The following is a 23,103-nucleotide window of genomic DNA, read 5'->3' on the forward strand; positions in this document are numbered from 1 at the left end:
CTTCCACATCCCCACTCCTTTTTCAGACAGTTCAACACATTCGCCAATTTGTCCATGTGAAATAATAGCCTGCGGCATTACTCGCTTGTACAACATATTTGCCTTGTACGTCCATATAGTTTTGATTTTGGATACTACCATTTAAGATTTATTTGCTTTGAATCTCTTGGGGCATTACATTATGCTTGTGTTGTGTATCGATATGGCTATAAAATATACATTTTTGTATAACAGTCTTTGTTCCACTATGAACTCTCGCTGAAGTTGTGTGGACTATCTGTTTTGTCTGAAGTTATCTGCTGATGGCTTACGAGTCCGAACGCCGGTTCATAACGTACTATTGAATAAATATTATTGTTGGACATTAATACTGTGTGTTCATGATTCTAGTATGTCTAATTTCTTAACACATGCTGTCCAACAAGTTTTGTGTCGATGACTTTTACAGAAGCTGTGCTGTTACTGGAAGTAACAGAATATAATAGTATTTACGATGAAGCTCATCATGCTTGTTGTACAGGCCCCATGGTAACGTGCGAAGACAAAATAATGGCATGGGAGTTCAAAATGGTTCAAATGGCTCTGAGCACTATGGGACTTAATATCTCAGGTCGTCAGCCCCCTAGAACTTAGAACTGCTTAAACCTAACTAAACTAAGGACATCACACACATCCATGCCCGAGGCAGGTTTCGAACCTCCAACCGTAGCGGTCGCGCAGTTCTAGACTGTAGCGCCTAGAACAGCTCGGCCACCCCGGCCGGCCGCATGGGAGTCAAAGAGGGCGTTTATTAAGTAAGCAACGCGTACCGTACTGGCAACACTATAAAACATTTGAGAGTACCATTAATTATGACCGATTGAAAAAAAACTGAAAAACTAAAATAAAGTAACAGCTTTTAAAATTTGACGCTCTTCCTAGTTGCAGATAAAATCCCATGTCTCTCTCTGTAAAGACAGTTTTGTCGCCAGTATATACTATTTTCTCCTAGTTCTTCTCAACGGATTGAGCTTACTTCTCTCGATGAAAAGTTTAAACTAATTTTTGTACCGTATGACTGGCTCCTCGACACTCCACACTGAGTAGCGGTCGCTGCACAAAAGAAAAAAGAAGGAGGGGGAAGTATGATGTCACTCATTTACGGCACATATTTCCCAAGCACTTTATCTGACATTTGATGCGTATTTGGCCCTGTACGTCGGATGACGAAGACATGACCTTCCCATTCGATCTTTTGAATAGCTCTGAGCTTCCTCTCATGCAGGCACAGTCTATCGACTAAAAATATGATAATGGAGTTTCCTCTTCTTTTTTTGAGTCATCTATCTGTACATCCTCAGGCATCCTGTGCAGGCACAGTCTATTGACTAAAAATATGATAATGGAGTTTCCTCTTCATTTTTTGAGTCATCTATCTGTACATCCTCAATTATTAGCTGGGTGTACTCCAATTCCTGTCTTCCGCTACAATTTTTGCCTTTTACCGCTCCCTCTAATACCCCCTCTTCCTGTCGATGTTTCCCGTACATTCCTATCCCCGCAGTTTCTGCACAGAATTATGCCTTTGATTATCAGCCTACCTAACTTTAACATTCGTCTCTAGCACCCGATTCCACATGCTTCCATACTTTCCTGTTCCGGTTTTCCCAAAGTTCGTGTTTCACCACCATACAAAGCTGTGCTCCACACGTACATTCTTAGTTATTATTTCCGTAAATTGAGGCCTGCGTTTGACAGTAGTAGATGCCTCTTGGCCAGGAATGCCCTTTTTGCAAGTGCTAGTACGCTTTTTATGACCCCCTTGCTTCGTCCTTCATGGATTATTTTGCTGCCTTACTTCAGTATTCCTTAATTCCATCTACTTCGTGACAACTAATTCTGATGTTAAGGTTCTCTCTGTTCTCCTTTTTGTTACTTCTCAGTACTTACGTCTTTCTTCAATTCACTCTCAGTTCATATTCTGTACTTATTAGATTTTTCATTCCATTCAAGAGAACCTCAAATAATGTATATAACATAACACATAATAATATAATTTAGATAATATTAACAGCATATCATCGACACACTTCAACATCTATACTGTGGTTATTTAAGGAACTGGAAATACATGAAGGTAAAAGAGACAAATGATGCTGTCACTTGAACTGTATGCTATATGCAAATAATGTTTTCTTGATACCGAATAAGGAAGTAAACTTGCAATATCTGGTCTGTAAATTACATGAACATTGAAGACAATGCTATAATCTGAAAATATGTATCAATAAAAATTATGTATTCACTTTGGTGAAGTATGCAGTCCCAAACGAAATTGTTATTGAAGACAAAGCACTGGAACTAGTCTCCAAAGACGTACACAACAAAACAAGTAAATTTTATTGCATATGTGGAACTGTATGTAAAAGCTTAATGAGTTAGAAGAGGAAAGACTCAAAAATTTATACGAAATGGTAGCTGTGCCTACCTTGCTTTTGCAGTGAATCTTAGACTGAAAAACCATCAAACAATATCTTCTAAAACACAAGAGAACGCATATGAGTCCTACTGATGAGAATGACAACTATGGTGAACAAAATTTTATTTATTATCTACCCAGAAGAAATTTGCCGATACACTCAGAACTAGAAGTCTGCTGTCATATCATGTCAAAGTCTTTGGCGTGACGCGTACTCTCATCGATTAAACATCAAGTGAAGCGTAATAAGCAGCTTATATTCAAGGCAGTTCTGGGGGTTTGGAGGGGTGGGGGGAGGGCGAGACGAAGACTGACGAGAAGGGATCTAGAACAAGAGGTTTGCAGACTCAGGCAGAAACTCAAAGAGACGTAGAAAATACCAGCGTGCATTATAATTTGTTTTCTAGAGTGGCAACATCATCTAGTCTCGTATCCAGACTCCCGTTCTAGAGTCGTTAAACAGAAATCCAGCGCGGTTATTTCTTTCACACTCTCACATGTATGGTCACTAGCATTAGCACAATTGCATCAAAAGTATTAGAAACTTTTCCTGTAAATTCTACAGATTCTCTATTGGTTCGATAACACCCTCTTACATTTTTGGTCTCGGTTAAGTTTTTTCATCTAGAGGTAACTACAACGACCAATATCGTTGATCATCCTCCTTGTAAAAGCAAGAAGATTTGCTAAACTCTTCTTCCATGTAGAACCACATGTTTCGACATCATAACGCATAATATTTGCAGGTTTTTCGTCTTGTGGGTTTTGATGTACTTTGGCATAGTATATTTCCGTTAATTCTTTAACAAAATAAATGCTAGCTATAGTTTTGAACAATTTTTGCACGGGCAGCAGCTGCTGACCTCCTTCGTTTCCTCACAATGTGTACAAACAACAGTATATTTATTGTTTAAAACATTAATTTAAATCAAATCGTTGAAGATATCAGATTTCTCACAAATACGTCGTCAAGTGACTCCTACAAAGAAATACTAAAGAACCAAGGGCATGTTGGAATGAAAGTTTCATGAACGTTTCAGATATAACGTCGGGAAAGCCTCAAATAGCACAGCATGAATGACAATAAGTATACTTCATCATTAGCTACAATTTAAGACAATGGTGAGAATGCAAACATAAATTAAATCTTAAACAGTATTGTTTTCTCCTCTCATATTTCTTCCAACAAAAACTCGAAATTTTGAACCCCTACATCGCTACAAAGCTGACGTAGTCGAATATATGATTCTAGCAGACTTCCGAAAATTCTTCACTCGTTGCAAATAATTTTTTCGTGGCCCCATAAATTCTCACAACCAGCTTTGCGCAGACGTTTACTTTCGCGAGCTCGCTGTTAATTGGTTGCCGTTTAATGACTCCAGCTCCACAACGGTGCATTTCCGACCGATGCCTGTGTGGTCTTTCACGCGACGCCCATCATGGAGGGAAAGCGTTGGTTTGTTTCCCGCTACAAACAAAATGGTGAAAAGCGGCGTTTTACGTGCCCATTCGACAGAGCGGTCCCAAATTAAACTAGTGCGAAATTGTTTTTATCGACACGTATTACAGCGGCAGTAAAACACGAACAGTAACCAGTTCTCCAGCAACGCCGGCATTGCCGTGGATCGCGCTGACTGCTACCGCCGTTTAGAAGTGCTGCTTAGTCGTTTCTGGACTACTGGTAATTTATCGTGTTGTAACGTTCTGTTAATACACTATGTGATCAAAAGTATCCGGACACCTGGCTGAAAATGACTTACAAGTTCGTGGCGCCCTCCACCAGTAATGCTGGAATTCAATATGGTGTTGGCCCACCCTTACCCCTGATGACAGCTTTCACTCTCGCAGGCATACGTTCAATCACATGCTGAAAGGTTTCTTGGGGAATGGCAGCCCATTCTTCTCGCAGTGCTGCACTGAGGAAAGGTATCGATTTTGGTCGGTGAGGCCTGGCACGAAGTCGGCGTTTCAAAACATCCCAAAGTGTTCTGTAGCAGTCACGTCGGGACTCTGTGCAGACCAGTCCATTAGAGGGATGTTACTGTCTTGTAACCACTCCGCCACCGGCCATGCATTATGAACAGGTGCTCGATCGTGTTGAAAGATGCAGTCACTATCCCCGAAATGCTCTTCAACAGTGGGAACCAAGAAGGTGCATAAACGTCAACGTAGGCCTGTGCTGTGATAGTGCCACGCAAAACAACAACGGTTGTACGCCCCCTCCATGGAAAACAGGACCACACCATAACACCACCGCTTCAGAATTTTACTGTTGGCACTACCGAAGCTGGCAGATGACGTTCACCGGGCATTCGCCATACCCACACCGAGTTATCGGATCGCCACATTGTGTACCATGATTCATCACTCCACACAACGTTTTTCCATCGTTCAGTCGTCTAATGTTTACGTTCCTTCCACCAAGCGACGAGTCGTTTGGCATTTACCGGCGTGGCTTATGAGCAGCCCCTCGACCATGAAATCCAACTTTTCTCACCTCCCGCCTGACTGTCATAGTACTTGCAGTGGATCCTGATACAGTCTGAAATTTCTGTGTGATGGTCTGGATAGCTGTCTGCGTATTACACATTACGACTCTTCTCAACTGTCGGTTGTCTCTGTCAGTCAACAGACGAGGTCGGCCTGTACGCTTTTGTGCTGTACGTGTCCCTTCACGTTTCCACTTCACTATCACATCAGTAACAGTGGCCCTAGGGATGTTTAAGTGTGCGGAAATCTGACGTACAGACGTATGACACAAGTGACACCCAATCAACTGACCACAGTCGAAGTCCGTGAGTTCCGCGGAGCGCCCTATTCTGTTCTCTCACGATGTCTAATGACTACTGAGGTCGCTGATATGGAGTACCTGGCAGTAGGTGGAAGCACAGTGCACCTAATATGGAAAACGTATGTTTTTGGCGTGTCCGGATACTTTTGATCACATAGTGTACAAATCGATAAAACGAATAATGCCCTAGACTAATTCGGGACTGCATTACTGAATAGGCACGTAAAACGCCGCCTTAATAATCATTTTCTTTGTAATGAGAAACAAACCAACGTTTCCCGTCCACAATGGGTGTCCCATGAAAGAGGCAATGAGCTGTATTTCTTTGGGCCGACTAGCCACAAGATGCAAAAAACAAAAATTGCGAATTGCAATGATCTGCTGAAACACCAGAGAAAATTCACCTAACGTTTCTTTGGAGGGCTATTCGGAAAGTAAGTTCTGATTAGTCTCGAAATGGAAAGCACAGTAAAAACAAAAATGTTTTATTTGCAACAGTTTGCTACACCTTACTGTTTCATTTTTACGCCGCTCTGACTTCGACATTTGTCGCAGCGTTGTTTCAACTTTCGAGTACACTCATCATAGAAGGCAGCCGCCTATGCTTTCCGCCACTTCGCTGGTCTGCAGATAGTTGTGTGTGCCAAAATGTTGTGTTCCATGCCAGAGGTTCATGTGAGCAGAGCCGAACATAAGACGGAGCCAAATCATGACTGTATGGTGGATGATCAAGCAATTCCCGTCTAAACCACTGTAGGAGAGTCCTCATTACCCCTGCAGTCTGCGGGCAAGAAGAGGGGGACGCATGACAGGTATGTTATGTGGGGTTGCATGAACTCAGCCGAAACCTCGGAGCGGTCAACCTTGCTTGACGGGAGGCACTGTTGTTCGGTCGAGTGCGCGATGCCACGCCAGACGTATCAAAGTGCAGGTGTGGCCAAGGGAGCCACAGTGGAATCAACGGGGTAACCGAGTTCGACAGGTTCTGAGAACATGACTGATAATTACGTAGTTCAACCACCCAGTCAGGACGAAGACCAAGAGTTTCAATTTTTTGTCCCTCAAGGATTAGGCAGAAAACGCAGGAACGTGCACAGACTGAAGTACATCACGAAACGACAGCACCCTGTGTCCGTCTCAAACAAACACAAACCACTACAGCCTAACGAGCGTCAGGTGGAGATGTCAACAGAGGAGAGCGCAACTGTAACAAGCAGTGCCTCAAACCCTCCGCTGACACAAGAACCTCCTATACCACCAGCGAGGATACCACCTATTACCATTCTGTACTCTGGGCAATACCTACTTCTGCGCAGTGAAGTGAAGGACCCAGAAGGGCGATTTATAAAGGCGATAGAATCAGGTATCACTTCTCATCATTGGCTTATCAGAGCGATGGACAACGGGGTGTCAAGGATTTAAAATTTCTTCTTTTATACACACCAATTGCCACCTGACATGTCTCCAAAGTCACCATCGAGTAACTTCCCAAAAGAATCACAGAAGAGAAGACAGCAGAATCTCCCTACAAATTGCTTTCCAGCAAGCCTCAGCCAATCAGTTTAAATCGAGAGACGAGAGAACCAGCAAGCTAATACCACAGCCAGTCTACTGTGTGACCTTGGCATCAGCAGGTAAGTATATGATGTCAAGGAGGAGGAGGAGATTAGTGTTTCACGTCCCGTCGACAACGAGTTCATTAGAGACGGAGCGCAAGCTCGGGTTAGGGAAGGACGGGGGAAGCAAATCGGCCGTGCCCTTTGAAAGGAACCATCCCGGCATTTGCCTGAAAGGATTTAGGAAAACCACGGAAAACCTAAATCAGGATGGCCGGAGACGGGATTGAACCGTCGTCCTCCCGAATGCGAGTCCAGTGTGCTAACCACTGCGCCACCTCGCTCGGTTATGATGTCAAGCATATTCTCGACACCAGAGTGGTAACAGAAAGATATGGATCAAAAGAGGGGTCTTCGCAAAGCAAAAGATGTCAACCTCTCCTACATACAGCAAATTATTGGCACCAGCCACCTTACTGTGTAAAGTGCATGGACCATCGTCCATCCGAGGCGCGCTAAAAACCTCCAAACCATATGACCACACAATAACCGTGTGCTTCCTCCACTCAACTGAACGTTGCCAACGAAAAAGAATTTCCATCTTTATGTCAGAGAACTACACAGTTCACAGCTGCTTGGCACCAGAGGTCAACAATGTAGCGCGAATACAACGGATGCATATTCACAGTGAGACTTCTCAGAAGTCATGAAGATGGTCAAGAGTGTAACAGAACATTTAGAGACATCCTGCCAGAGGAATATTTTTTTCGTCATCCACCTTACGAAAATTTAATGAAGCACCAGACGTTCCATCAAAACATTAGCAGATGGAGCCATGAAAATGTTCGCCCCTAGCAATTCCCCGTAGACCAGCAAGACTTTCACTCTGCAAATTCAACGTGAACAGCGTCTGCAATAAAAACGCGGAACTCTAGGATATCCCCACACGTTTTAAGACCGACATTCTATTCCTGACAGAAACGCATCTGCAGCCCAGCCCCCCCCCCCCCAACCCTTCAACTTACGCAACGTAGTGGGCTACTGGGCGGACAGAGCAAATGACCGAGGGGGCGGCATGGCTATAAATATCAAGCGGTTGGTTATACTCGTTCCTCTCGTAGTGGCACAATTTAAATCTCTGGCAGCAACTACAATCTCCATCCGTTTTTCTATCAGTACATTGGCTGCCGTCTGAGACCATTTGTCGAGGATTACGTTATGCTGCTGTTTGCAAGTATGAGAGAATTCTGCTCTGTGGGGACCTCAAAGCCAAGCATTTCGCGTGCAATTCGTGTCGTACCAGCCCACAGGGCTTGAAGAAAAGACTTGAAGCCTTGACATATGGGTGGACTATCGGACTCGGTGTCCCCAACAATCCAGATCACTGATTCGATCTGTTGGACACAGTTATCGTGAAGAATCTAAGGCTCAAACTGCCCCTTTATGCCGTTAACGATCTGATGTCCGACCACAATCCGCTGGCCGGTGTCATCAGTGAAGCGAGAAACATGTACGCCCTACAGTAAAACAGAGCTTGAATTGGGACCAGTTCCAGCTGTGCCCTAGCAACGATGTTCGCCTAAGAACAGATGTGTCTACAACACTCCTCTTAGGGGAGGATGTCTCTGCACTGACGGGGAAGATCCAAGATCTTACCGTCAGGTTACTGCAAGAAGTATGAGGCACGCATTCTACAGTGAAGAGTTCTCAACAGAGCTCCAGAATTAGAAGAACCTTAAAAACAAGATGCGAAAACGGTGCCAGTAGTACCATAACCCCAAAGACAACCGAGAACGTAAGCGTCTGTCCAGGAAGTTACTTTACAGAGCGATGTAATTCCGCCAAGAAAAGTGGGGTGACAAGATGACTGCTCTCACCTTATACACCAGATACGAACGGCGCCTCGTCTGGGCCCTTCAAAACCCAAGCCCAGCGAATGTGCTGCTTCTAGAACCAGCAGACCCACTGTTTAACCAATTGCACAAGGCAGCACAAAATTCCCAAGCACATGAGGACGGTGCTGGAGAAGAGGAGATAAGAATATGATGCCGGGCAAAAGACATACGTCAGAACAGCTACTAACAACACCGACGGATATCCGCGCGAGCGAACAACAACGTAACCACTCAGCCCCACTACCGGACAGTTTAACGAAATAATAGGTGAGGAAGTTGCCCCACAAACCACTGCTGTTCATAACCTGCGTTTTAAAAGTTGCCTTTAATGCGACAAAGACACCATTGTCATAACCTCACTGAGTTCGTGTAACAGGGCTACTGGCGGCTGGAGTGGCCGAGCGGTTCTAGGCAGTACAGTCTAGAAACGCGCGACCGCTAATATCGCAGGTTCGAATCCTGGCGCGGGCATGGATGTGTGTGATGTCCTTAGGTTAGTTTGGTTTACGTAGTTCTAAGTTCTAGGGGACTGATGACCTCAGAAGTTAAGTTCCATAGTGCTCAGAGCCATTAGAACCATTTGAACAGGGCTACGAGAAGCTGGATGTTTGCTCTGCGATACTGTAGGGAGACTTGGCGGAAATGTAGCCACTGTACAAAGCGCTGGCAGCAGTGGTCACGAGATGTATGGTAGAAAGATGACCGTGTTCCGTATGGCCACGTGGCACTACCCAGAGGGAGATCCACCGTGTTCGGCGTATGGTTCTGGGGCATCTTACTCCATCTGCAACAGTAATTTGAGCATCAGTTGGCACCACAGTGACACGCTGAATGCAAATGGGATACATCAAGGAGATCTCCGATCCAGACGCCCTGTAGTGTGCATTCCACTGACCCCAAAACACCGCCATTTGCGACTTCAGTGACGTGAAGCGAGAGGTCATTGGAGGGCGGGGTCGAGTTCTGTTTCGTTTTACGATAAAAGATGCCTCTGCCTCAGTGTCAGTGATGGCCGTGTGTTGGTTAAAAGGAGTCCAGTTGAGGGCCTACAACCACCCGTCTGCAGGCTAGACACACTAGACTTACACCTGGAGTAGTGGTATGGGTTGCAGTTTATTATGACAGCAGGAGCACTCGAGTGGATATCCCACCCACCACGACTGCAGATTTATAGGTGAATCTGGCGATTCGACATGTTGTGCTGCAATTTATAAACAAAATTCCGTCGGGTGTTTCCAACAGGACGACGCCCGCCCACAGACCACTGTTGTAACCCACATTCCTCTACATGTTGTCAACATGTTGCCTAAGCCTGCTCGATCAACAGATCTGTCTCCAATGGAGCACGTATAGGACAGCATTGGATGACAACTCTAGCGTCATTCTCGAAAAGCGTTAACCGTTCCTGTATAGACCGATCAAGCGCAACAGGCATGGATCTCTATTCCACAAACTGACATCCAGCACCTCTGTGAAACAATGCATGCACAATTGCATTCTTGCATTCGATATTCTGGCGGTAACACCAACTATTAATGTACGAGCATTTCACAGTTGCGATAGCTTACCTCACGCACACATTAACCTGTGATCTTGCAGTATTAACCACTTAAATATGTTACCTAGACAAATGTAGTCCCGAAATTTCGTTACTCTATATTAATGGTTTTTTTGGTGTTGCGATTTTTTCCGTCACTATATATATACACATATAGCTATCCAAGATGAATATAAATAAAACCGGTAAACTGCAGGGACGGATTTCAGAATGGAAGTGGAGGAGAAAAGGTCCGATGAACATGTGTCCAGAAATGCATCGTTGCCACGGTACATGGCTCTGACAAATGAGAGGTCTTCGTACCATGTGCCCTGTGTGTTTGCGTAGCGTGCTGTAAAGAAGACTGATGATAGAAATCTCATTTACTGCGAAGAATGTAGTACAAAAGCCATCGACGAAATCCTTCCCGTAAAGGGAAATCCGCCCAAGCCTTTCCCTCGTAGCAGGTCGTAGAGATAGGAGCAGTTGTCATGCAGCATACATATAATCGTACTTTGGATTACACTATGTTGGCGGGTCACCTGCATGGAGCTTTTACCAGGATTCGTCTGAAAATCCTGTACAGTCTGGCCCTCCATATCTGGTGTAGGGAATACGCTGCCTCCCTACATGTTCGCCTGTTTCTGGTTGGGTCTGTGAAGGTACTTGTTTTGGTATAGTCGTGCAGTCGCTCGACCGTTTCCATCTGCTTGGCCGTACACAAACACCATCGGGTTGTTTCCGACATGAATACCGGAACATTCTTCTGCTTATTGTAAGTTGCCTCTATCTCACATCCTGCAACACACGAGGAACACAAAGCACGTGGTGAGAGGCCATCTACTGTGGCAACGATGCATTTCTGGACACGTTTTCAAAGGACCATTTTTCCTCCATTTTTAGTCATGAATCTGTCCCTGTAGGTTGTCCGTTTTACTAATTTTCACCACGTTTGTATATAGGATGTTCGAATAAAAGTGTATACATATAGTGGGTTCAAAAAAAGTGTCGAATATTTTGAGAGGTGGTAGTACTCACCGAAACAAGAAAAGTAAGTCCAGTAAACAAGGGTCCGGAAACGCATACTTTTCGAAATAAACACATGTTTATAGGAAGGGCAGTACGACGCTTGGTTGCGGATATTAGAACAGTCGTTGCATTGGCGCTCAGTCAAATATGTCGCCAAGATATTAATAATGGCTTACTCACAGTAATTTAGCTATCAGGTGGTCTGCAGTCAGTGTGTGTTTCGAGTAGTGTTGTAGGCTACGGTAGTTTTCGTCGTGTTTGTGTGCAACATTGTACAGGACTGTGAAGCCAGGCTACATACCATGGTGTTTTACCTTCTTCCAATCGCGGATTCACTTATGCCTTTGTTATTATTGCGCCGCTTGTACGTGCAGATCGTGTAGTATACTTATATTTCTCTCTTCCACCACTTGCTAGCATAGAGAGCCTACTACTCGACAAGTGAAATGGTGGATAGATATTCTGCAATGGTTTAGAAAATGGATGGGAGTGCTACCCCCTACTCTGAAAAATACCCACAGCGCAGAGTGCCCTCTCATGATCTGTTCGACAGACTTTTTCAGCGTTTAAGGGACACAGGTACCGTTGCATTTCGGAAGACTGTGTGTGGAGAGCCCCGCACAGTCCACATGGCTGACATGGAGGAATGTGAGCAGCATTCGATTAAAGAAACCCCTGCGACCAGTGTGCGACAATTAGCAGCAGCTGAAGGCGTGTCTCATTCTTTTATTTGGTGGCGGGGTGTATTACTGTTTCCATTTCACCTCCGGCATGTTGATGCCATAAGGCAAAATGATATAAGAATATACAGCCTACAGTTGCAAGTTAACTTTATCGTTTACCTAGTTTTCAACGTTAGTCATAACGTCTTCTTCAGAACATGGCCTGTTTTGGGCAAACATTTAAATAATATTTTATGTTCTGAAGAAGACGTTATTACTAACGTTGAAACCTAGGTAAACGATAAAGTTAACCTGCAACTGTAGGCTGTATATTCTTATGTAAACAATATCAGTGGCTGTCGCTGCATAAAAATGTTAAAAATTAAGAAAATGATCTTCATGGCAGACGCCTGTGAATCCATTGTTCAGATACAAGATTTTATTTACCGACGAGCAGCGTTCACAAGAAATGGTGATGTGAATTTCCATAACTAGCATATATGCGCAGATGTAAATACCCAAGCACTTCAGGAAAGAGTGCATCAACACCAATTCTCAATCAACGTAAGGGCAGGCGCACTTGTCGATTGATTGGTAGGATCATACGTGCTACACAAAAGTTATCTGGGGTGCATTATCTGGATTTTCTCATTAATGTATTGCCTACTTTGCTGGGGGCTGTGCCACTGCAGCAACGAATACAAATGTGGTTCTCGCATGATGGCACACCAGCACACTTTCGTCACAATGTGTGCGAACATCTGGCGCAAATATTTCAGGGCCTCTGGTTAGTCGGAGGGGAGGCGGGATGGAGGGGGAGTCATTCCTTAGCCTACTCGTTCCACAGACCTCAGTCCCTTAGAATTTTGCTTATGGGGACACTTGAAAGAATCGGACTACGGAACTCCAATCAACGATGTTCGAACACTATAACGTCGCGTCTTCAGCGCGTGACAGCATGTACAAAAACAACAGAGTGTACTTCAAACTGAGCGTCATTCCTTACGCCGGAGGGAAGAGGGTGCATTGTCATGAATGGGTGCCATGTTGGAGACCTCCTGTAAAAACATGTTTATCGCAGAAAGTGTGCATTCGCAGACCCGTGTTATATTGGATTTATTTTTCTTGTTTCGATGAGTACTACCACCTCTTAAAGTTTTCGACACTTTTTTCAACAGGTGTATATATAAGGAGTTGGACGGACTTGTCATCAGGCGCATTTTCTCTTGTGTTTCGGGAGAACTTAGCTATTGCAATGTGTAGTGGATACAGTCCAGTCAAATACTGCTTATCACGCCCTGCACGCAACGTCCAGGTCGACGAAAGCGTTGGCTTGTTTCCCCTTTTCAGATGGTTCAAATGGCTCTGAGCACTATGGGACTTGACATCTAAGGTCATCAGTCCCCTAGAAGTACTTAAACGTAACTAACGTAAGGACGTCACACACACATGCATGCCCGAGGCAGGATTCGAACCTGCGACCGGAGCACCAGCAGCGTTTCCAGACTGAAGCAACTAGAGCTACTCGGCCACAGCGGCTGGCCCCTTTTCAAATAAAACAATTTTAATATGAAATTTTACGTACCTATTCGATAGAACGGTACCTAATGAGTCTAGTGCGCTATTTGTTTTGTCTAAATGTATTAACAGGTGCAGTGAAACAGGAAGAATAGCCTGTACAGCAGTGACAACATCGCCTGCCCCCGAGCTGGTGGCTACCGTCATGTTGCAGCGCTGGTGGTGCTGCTGGAATACTGTCTTATTCTTCGTGTCTTAGAATCCCCATTAACAAGTAGATAAAACAGCTATCGCACTAGAGTAATCTGGGACCATCTGACGAACAGGAAAGTAAAATTCAGCGTTATACAATATTTTGCTTCTAAAGGCTAACTTACCGACGCCTTGCTCCGACATAGTGTGTCACATTAAACAGACGATGGTAAGTATTTGTTTTCGCTGACTGCAGCTACACATTTCCTCAGCCGAGGAAATGCACCTGGCGGCTTCTAAGAGGGACACCCGGATAGATATCACAAGTGAAAAAGATAAAAGTATTTCTTTCGTTGTAGGATTGATAGTGATAACACACTGAAGCTGTTTCTGTTTTGTTGCAGGGGAAGACGTTGGTACAGAACCACACCGGCGGTGTGATAATGACGCGAGGCGCCCTGGCACTGCAGTCCGTCAGCAGGAAGAACGCTGGCGCCTACTCCTGCGTCGCGTCCAACGTGGAGGGCGACGGGGAGAGTCCCCTGCTGCGTCTGCGAATCAAGTGTGAGCTCCACAAAGCGTCCGTCTAACCGTGTTTCGTACCTTAGGTCTGAAGATGATACCACTTTGTTGTTTACAGATTTCGATTCACCACATGCCTTCGTAGAATAAAAGCGATCTCTTTTCTACTCCCTTAAATTATTAGGTTAAAAATTATACGAACGTTTGCTGGCTGTTTCAGTATTTCGGGATTAGGAACAGATGGGAAGAATTGAATAATCCATGCGAACAAAGTGTAAGGTATTGCATGAGCGATGCGTGCATGGCACATGCACTAAATGAATTTCAAAATGAAAAACGACGCACCACGATAGAATTTAAGGAGGCCAAGTCGGCCCGTTTGACGTCCTACCCCCCTTAACGAATGGGACGGAAATCGGTAGATGTCATGTGCAGGTACAGACAAACAAATTACTGCAATTCCAGAAATATTGCATTATTTATTCAACAGAAAGAGCTTCACAAGTCAGTAACGTGTGGGTCCACCTCTGGCCTTTATTAAAGCAGTTACTGCGCTTCGCATTTCTTGATAGAACTGTTGGATGTCCTCCTGAGTATATGATGTCCAATTCTATCCAACTCCTGCGTTAGATTGTCCAAATCCCGAGATGGTTTGAGGAACCTGCCACTATTCCTCCAAACGTTTCTCAAATAGGGAAAGATACGGCGACTTTGTTATCCAAGGCAGGATTTGGCAAGCACAAAGATGAGCAAAAATGGCTCTGAGCACTATGGGACTTAACATCTATGGTCATCAGCCCCCTAGAACTTAGAACTACTTAAACCTAACTAACCTAAGGACACCACACACATCCATGCCCGAGGCAGGATTCGAACCTGCGACCGTAGCAGAAAGATGAGCAGTACAAGCTCTTGTCGTGTGCGATGGGCAATATATTGCTGAACTGTAAGCCCAGGATGGCTTGCCATGGAGGGCGACTAAACGAGGCGCAGACTTACCACTGTCCTGTATGGATGCAGCGGATGGTAACCAAAGGGGTCGTGCTATACAATGAAACGTCTACCCAGATCAGCACTCATGGCTGTTGATCCGTTTGGCAGGCGACAGTCAGCTTGTGTCGCCTACCTGGCCCAACAAAAATGCCGGATCTCTCCCAAAGTTACAACATTTGGAGCATTATGGGCACTAAACCCGACCAGCACTGGAAATTTACTATATAACGCACCAGCTGGACAGAATTTACCACGAGGCCCTTCAGGAAGATATATGATCACTTTATCAGTAAATACCAAGTCGAAACTCCGCTTGCGTAAGGACCAGTGGTGGACCAACCCGTTATTGACTTGCTCAGTTTCTGAAGCTCTTTTCTTTAATAAATCATCCACTTTTTCTGAAAGTGTAATCGTTTGTTCGCCTTTACATGCACATCATATCTACCGATTTCCTTCCCATTCACATAATTCCTTTCGTGGTGCATCTTTCTTTTTCCCTTATCGTGTATTTTCGCTCTAAGAAACTAGGTCAACAGGTCCACACAGAGGTCTCCGAGATTGTGGACATGAAAACGACGAGACCGTCTCTGATCGTGTAGAAGAACTTTCTTCAATGATCGGTCATACATCATCCCATAAAATGCTCACATAGATGGAAAAAGTGTTTATATCGTTACGTCTATAGTAGACAAAGTTTTTCAGAAATGTGCCAATATTATATGGAACCCATAGCAATACTCCTTGATTACATCATGCTATAATAAACTATGAAAGATGAGGCCTTCCGTGACAACAGCTGTGTACAGAATACACTGATGAATCTCTCAGCGTTCTCCTTGTTTCAGATCATTAGTAAGCTTTCAAAATCGCTCATACTCAATAATTCACTTATATTTGTTTAATCTTCGGCAAAGAGGTAACATTGAATGGCGTACATGTAAGGTAATAGCATAAAACCTTACTTATTTATCAGAACTCTGTCTTTGTCTGTACTATCATTATCAACGGATATATCTCTATCAAACACGTAGACTTTTGTCATTTCTTTATTTGGAGCGGATCAGAAGATGTGATTTTATTAAACAAACTACTAGTGCCGTTGTGTGCCTCATTTTATCCCACGTAAAAATGCTAGGCCTTATTGTATGTCTTTTACAAAACATTCAGCAGAATTCTGGGAGGTGGATAATGTTTCGATACTTGTCATGTCCCGTCCTGATCCTGTGATCAGTAGAAGAAACTCAGTAATTCTGTTTAATCGGAAGATAGTGCCGTATCGACGATCGTTGCGTTACAAGTATTTACAATACTCCGGTAGGCTATAACAGAAGCGCACCATCTCCTGCTATCGGTATGTGTTTGGTAAGAGGAAGGAGATGGCCACAAGATCGACATAGATTGACAATGGAAGGAGATCGTAATACTGCACAGGCTACTGGAACTTACATAAAATCAACCCCAGTATTTTGACATTTTAATCCTTGTGCATTACCTACAGGTGCATTTTTCAGGTTCTTGTACTGATGTCTCATTCACGTTGAGATGTTTCATCATCATGAGTGAGTGGCATTGTTAAACAATTCTTCTCTATTGCTGATGATCAACTGAAGTTGACAAAGGTGAGGTTATGTACTTGCATACACATTTTTCGAGGCCTTTCTGTGGTCAACAAGAGAATGGCTTCCTTGAGGAAGACGTTTCTCTATGTAAACTGTTTAGTTTTTTTTTTTTTTATTTTCGGAATAATAGCACTCCATCCTCAGGCCACGAGTGGCCTACCGGGACCATCCGACCGCCGTGTCATCCTCCGTGGAGGATGCGGATAGGAGGGGCGTGGGCTAAGCACAGCGCTCTTCCTGTCGTTATGATGGTATACTTGACCGAAGCTGCTACTATTCGGTCGAGTAGCTCCTCAGTTGGCATCACGAGGCTGAATGCACCCCGAAAAATGTCAACAGCGCATGGCGGCCCGGATGGTCACCCATCCAAGTGCCGACCACGCCCGACAGCGCTTAACTTCGGTGATCTCACGGGAACCAGTGTAACCACTGCGCAAGGCTGTTTTTAAGTAATGTGTTTAAAATATAAAGATTCTATTTCAAAAATAAAATCAGCCTGGAAAGAAAAAATGATATTCGCAACGTCTGTGGATCCATGTACACACAAGACTAGTGAGAGTCTCCGAACGCTTGTTGTCTTCGCTCGCCTTTGTCTGCAAGAGAAGAATGCAACACGCACACTTAATCTGACGTATTTCTCTTTACGCATAAGAACTTATCTTGTAAACCTCGAAGGCTTTTCAGAATCTACCTTAGAAAACACTGAATGATATTACACAGCGTATAAATTTTGCCGAAACTTAACTTCTGTCTGCGGATAGGAGTCTTCATGTTGTTTCTTCCAACAAGCCATCAGGATTTACAGTTACAATACAACCTTTAACAAGGAAGAGGCAAAGCAAATATTGAATTTCAATCTCACAGGCAACGTCGACCACAGGTACAAAGGGAGAAGGTATGCCGACGTTCATCCAAAGGCACTCAGGCAATGGAACCATGAGTACATATAAACTCCACTCATGTCCTCAGTGCACAGTGGAAGATAATGATGTGAGAAAATCAATCACTTCTTCTAGCGAAACGATTGGATTAGAAATAAAACAATCGTCTGCTACTAACACAGTCTCACAACTCGGTAACTATCATGCTGCTATTTTAATAAATTTTGACCGCGATAGTGTTGACAACGGTTTACTGAGGTAATTTGACCCCGAGTTATTTATTGGTCTCCAAGACACACTGTAATGTTTATACAAGGAAATTCTGATTGTGAAACGTTTCAGTTCGTCACACAAGGCTGTTGTTGAGTGTTGTTGCAAGGTAATATCGTGATCACGAGTCCAAATGAGACATTATAGTAAACGTGGTAACTGCTATCTGTAAACTCAAAATTTCAATAAGAAAACGTAACTTATCTGACTGTTCCATGAGAAAGCTATTTCATGTGATCTGTCCATTTCAGTATTAGTTTTGAACTTCAGTATGAAATACCATTCATGAGTAAAATCACTCTCACACATGAAAATAGTGTGGATGAATTCGAGTAGAGGAATAAAGTTATCATAGAAGTTAGCCAGCAGTCTTTCTTTACAACGATATTTTGTTAGCACAATAACAGATTGATGGATACGCTCAACCCACAACAAAGCAGTCTAGTAATATACCAAATCATAAAATTTGACTTAAATGCTTGTGTAACAGTTCTGTCAGAAGCAAGTCATTTTCTGAATAATGACTAACTGTTTATTAACGCGAAATATTTCTTCATAATTGAACAATAGCTCACTTGAATCATTTCTAGTGGTAGGAACACTACAAATGTTGTGTGTGAACACTAAGTTGGAAGTGTGGGTCTCACGGGGAGCATGCCAGAGATAAGTCCGTGCAGTCACACTATCCTACGTGCCCTCTGTGCTTCAGTCGGATGGAGTGTCGGTCATGAAGGCAGGAGATCCCGGGCACGAGCCCCGGTCGGAGCACTCATTTTCAACTGTCCCCGTTGAAATTTATCAACGCCTGTAAGTAGCTAATTGTCTAGATTTCATTGCAATTTTATGAATTATTTCTAGCTTTTCTCAATCAGGAAATTATTTTTCAAGAATTTACTAAATTCGGACATTCTTTGTTAGGATTAATTAGACATTTTCGCATTGGTATTATGACGACAAGTTGTATTTTAGGATTCGGAAGAGGGCCGTGTCAGAGGGAACATGAAGTAGGTCAGTAAATTAAATTTTACCAGTATATTCACAAATTAATACACAGTAAATACAGGAATAAGTTTGTTAACAATACTAAGGTTAAGTTACTTTGCCTGGACGCTATGATGTGAAGTGCTGCGTCGACATCGTATAGTATTTCGTGGGTACAACATCAGAGTTCACATTGCTCACACATACCTCTTCCTGTAATGTGCAATTGGGATGTAGTTCAATATAATGATTCGACATATTTGTACTCCAAATAAACACCCATTTAAGACTCTAGTTTATTAGAGTCGTAGGTATTTTGGCCTAGCATCCTCGCTAGATCGTCCACAGTTTGGTGGCTATCGACGGACTGGTCTGCTGATGTTCACTGACTCGCTCTATTCGCTCCCTCTACATTTTCCATTGTCACGCTTTTGCGGGATTTCCCAATCACGTCGTTGCATATCTGACTATTAACCTCTTAAATGGAACAGTAAACTATACCATAGTTTACGGATGACATACCTATACAAAAAAGTGCAGTATTCAGTACAGAAGTGTACTATGTCCGGAAACCCCCTAAACATACGTTTTTCATATTAGGTGCATTGTGCTGCTACCTTTTGCCAGGTACTCCGTATCAGCGACGTCAGTAGTCATTAGTCATCGTGAGAGAGCAGAAGGGGACGCTCTGCGGAGCTCACGGACTTCGAATGTGGTAGGGTGATAGGGTTTCATTTGTGTTATACGTCTGTACGCAAGATTTCTACACTCCTTAACATAGCTAGGTCCACTGTTTCCGATGTGATAGTGAAGTGGAAACGTGAAAATACACGTCGTAAAGCGCAAAAGCGTGCAGGCGAGCTCGTCTGTTGACTGACAGAGACCGCTGACAGTTGAAGAGAGTCGTAATGTGTAATACGCAGACATCTATCCGGACCATCACACAGGAATTGTAGACTGCATCAGGATCCACAACAAGTACTATGACAGTCAGGTGGGAGGTGAGAAAACTTGGATTTCATGGTCGAGCGACTGCTCATAAGCCACACATCACGCCGGTATATACCAAGCGATGCCTCGCTTGGTGTAAGGATCGTAAACATTGGACGATTGAACAGTGCAAAAACGTAGTGTGGAGTGACGAATCACGGAGCACAATGTGGTGATCCGATGGCTGGGTGTGGGTATGGCGAATGCCCGGTGAACGTCATTTGTCAGCTTGTGCACTGCCGACAGTAAAATTCTGAGGCGGTGGTGTTATGATATGGTGCTGTTTTCCATGCAGGGGGCTTGCCCCCTTGTTCTTTTGCGTGGTACTATCACAGCCCAGGCCTAGATTGATGTCTTAATCACCTTCTTGCTTCCCACTGTTGAAGAGCAATTTGGGGATGGCGATTGCATATTTCAACACGATCAAGCACCTGTTTTAATGGACGGCCTGTGTGCGGAGTAGTTACTCGACATTAACATCCCTGTAATGGAATGGCCTAGACAGAGTCGTGACCAGAACCCTACAGAACGCCCTTGGGATGTTTTGGAACGCCGACTTCGTGCCAGGCCTCACCGACCGATATCGACACCTCTCCTCAGTGCAGCACTCCGTGAGGAACGGGCTGCTATTCCCCAAGAAACTTTCCATCGCCTGGCTGAACGTATGACTGCGAGAGTAGTAGCTGTCGTGTGACTAGGGCCTCGCGTCGGGTAGACCGTTCGCCAGGTGCAGATCTTTCGAGTTGACGCCTCTTCGGCGACTTGCGCGTGGATGGGGATGAAATGATGATGATTAGGTAAACACAACACCCAGTCCGTGAGTTGATAAAATCTTCGACACCACCGGGAATCGAACACAGGGCTCGTAGGATTGACATTCTGTCGCGCTGACGACTCAGCTACTGGGGGTGGACGGCTAATGGTGGCGCAACACCATGCTGAAGTCCAGTATTAGCGATGGAGGGCACCACGAACTTCTAAGTCATTTTCAGCCTGGTGTCCGGATACTTCTCATCACATAGTGTAGAAGCCATCAAGGATATTAATAAACTATGTACAAAATACCAGTAAAAATCGTGTGTAGGATAAGCGAAAATTACGAATGGCCCGAAGCGTTGTTGCTACTACCTGCCGATTAAACCAAGGTAGTGACACAAAGGTAACACGCGCACGCATCTACAGTACAAGTTCTAGGGCTGACACTGAGGAGTACGTGGCTTCTTGTGTGCTGCAGACAAGCCGGTGTGCCGGCCCGGACAGCGGCGGGTGTACGCCGTGGCGCGCCACGAGGTGGCGCACGTCCGCTGCGAGGTGGAGGCCTTCCCGGAGGCCGTCGGCTTCCGCTGGGCCTTCAACAACTCCGCCGAGACGCTGGACGTGCCGCAGTCGCGCTTCAACTGGTCGGCGGGCGCCTCGCAGCTGGCGCACGCCCCCGTCAACGACATGGACTACGGGTCCGTGCTGTGCTGGGCCGACAACAGCGTGGGGCAGCAGCGGCGGCCCTGCGTCTTCCACATCGTGCCGGCCGGTTAGCGACCTCGCACGGTTTCCGTGCTTACCCTACCTCCCAACACAGGGCGGCTCTGGAGGCTACTCTACTGTTGCATGTAGCCGCTAAATTCAACCATCTTCACAAGCGTTAGATCTGACACCCAAATCAAGTTGGTGCGGTGGGATGGGGTTGAGTAAAGCAAGACTTATCAGCAAAGGGAACGGACAGATGCAGCTTTGTTTAATATGAGGTGTTCGGAAAGTTGCTGTGCAGTATATCATACGTAGGAAATGATGCCCACGGGTTGCCATACAAGTCTGGTCCTGCTTAATTTTGTTGGAAAACGCTCTCTGCAGATCTACTTTTCACCTGCGCTGTTAGTTTAATTTTTAAGTGACAAAGCGTGCCGGGTCTTTCGCGATACACTACAGAGATTGCTGCTCTCCAAAGAAGAAAGGTTTGTGGATTCTCCGTTGACCGTGGTCGCGTGTTTTGTGTGTTAACGTGACTAGAGATATTGAACTAGACCTCTTCGGTATCAATGACCACATCATGACTATCAAAGGTATTCTTGTCAGTAAAACACGTAAACCATTTGCAGTAACGGATTAGAGTCTTGCACTGCTCTCACTTTATACGGGAACAGTTTAAATGTTTTCCTAACTGCTTAATGCGCGATTGCATACACCGTATAATTTCTTCTACCAGTTTACACAATTAGCTTGTTCAGCTCTGATGCATAGAATTAAAAATATCCAACAACTTCTGTTCGTTTTGTTGTGGTCATGTTCCAGTTCGTTCCACATCTAATACAAAGACAATCTCTCGAAATTTCTCAGTAAGTCATAGAACGGCATTACGATGAGGTACAGCGGTTTCAGACATATTTTCAGCAAACGCCTCTTGCAATACATATGTATGTCCATCACCTTGTGAACGTTCAACAAGAAAAATACATTCCTCGGTTGAAACCACCACAATCTGAAAACAAATTGAACATTTAAACAATGCCCAACGCATTCAGTATCTTCCGTGAACTGGACCACTTAAATATTATGCAATACTAGAATGAACTGGAAAACAAAGCAGTATCTATGAAAAAATTGTTCTGCAAAGCTGTATTCTGTCAATTGTGGTTCCAACATCCACTGCAATCTCCGAGAGTATTCAGTATCCCAGAGCACCGCGCGTTTCCGAACGCATTGTATAGATTTTAGGTAACATGTCAAAAATCGTGTCGTTTGGTATACAAGATACGATGGAAAAAATGGTAAAAGTACTCATTTCGTTCACGGAACAGAATTTCTTTTGAAATAAGTGCATACTGCAGTTGTGCATTGTTCGGCTATTAGGACACAATTTTTGTATCTAAAGTATTAAATAACATTTGTATTTGTATACCAACAATAATTCCTCTACACTTGTGAAAATAATGGTGAAACCTACGTACATACCAGTTGTTCCTTATTTTTATAACTCCCCATGACACAGTCCATCATGGCCACCCTACCCATGTGTCAGTTATATCCACCAACAATGAAAAACCTGTCAAGGACAACACACTTCCTGTTAAATTTATCATACGTCTGCACCTGTGATCTACGAATTTATTATGCAAATGTTGATCTTAATACACCTCTAATCACGGAAATGTCGGCTCCACTAAAGTTAGCTACTTGCCCTAGGAGCAGTTACACAAGGGTCGACGGGACTCGTC

The 23,103-nt window shown here is 44.2% G+C and overlaps 1 protein-coding gene across 1 annotated transcript in view; it reads left to right on the forward strand.

Annotated features, from left to right (window-relative positions):
* The window catches only part of LOC124795454 (hemicentin-2-like), a 403,018-nt gene extending 380,353 nt beyond the window's left edge, over positions 1 to 22,665 (forward strand). The window contains exons 9-10 of the mRNA XM_047259480.1: positions 14,043 to 14,202; positions 21,129 to 22,665. Coding sequence (XP_047115436.1) covers positions 14,043 to 14,202; positions 21,129 to 21,427 — 459 coding nt within the window. The 3' untranslated portion in view covers positions 21,428 to 22,665. The remainder of the gene's footprint in view (positions 1 to 14,042; positions 14,203 to 21,128) is intronic.
* Positions 22,666 to 23,103: the final 438 nt, after the last annotated feature.

Source organism: Schistocerca piceifrons, chromosome 4 (genome assembly GCF_021461385.2).
Source record: "Schistocerca piceifrons isolate TAMUIC-IGC-003096 chromosome 4, iqSchPice1.1, whole genome shotgun sequence".
NCBI lineage: Eukaryota > Metazoa > Arthropoda > Insecta > Orthoptera > Acrididae > Schistocerca > Schistocerca piceifrons.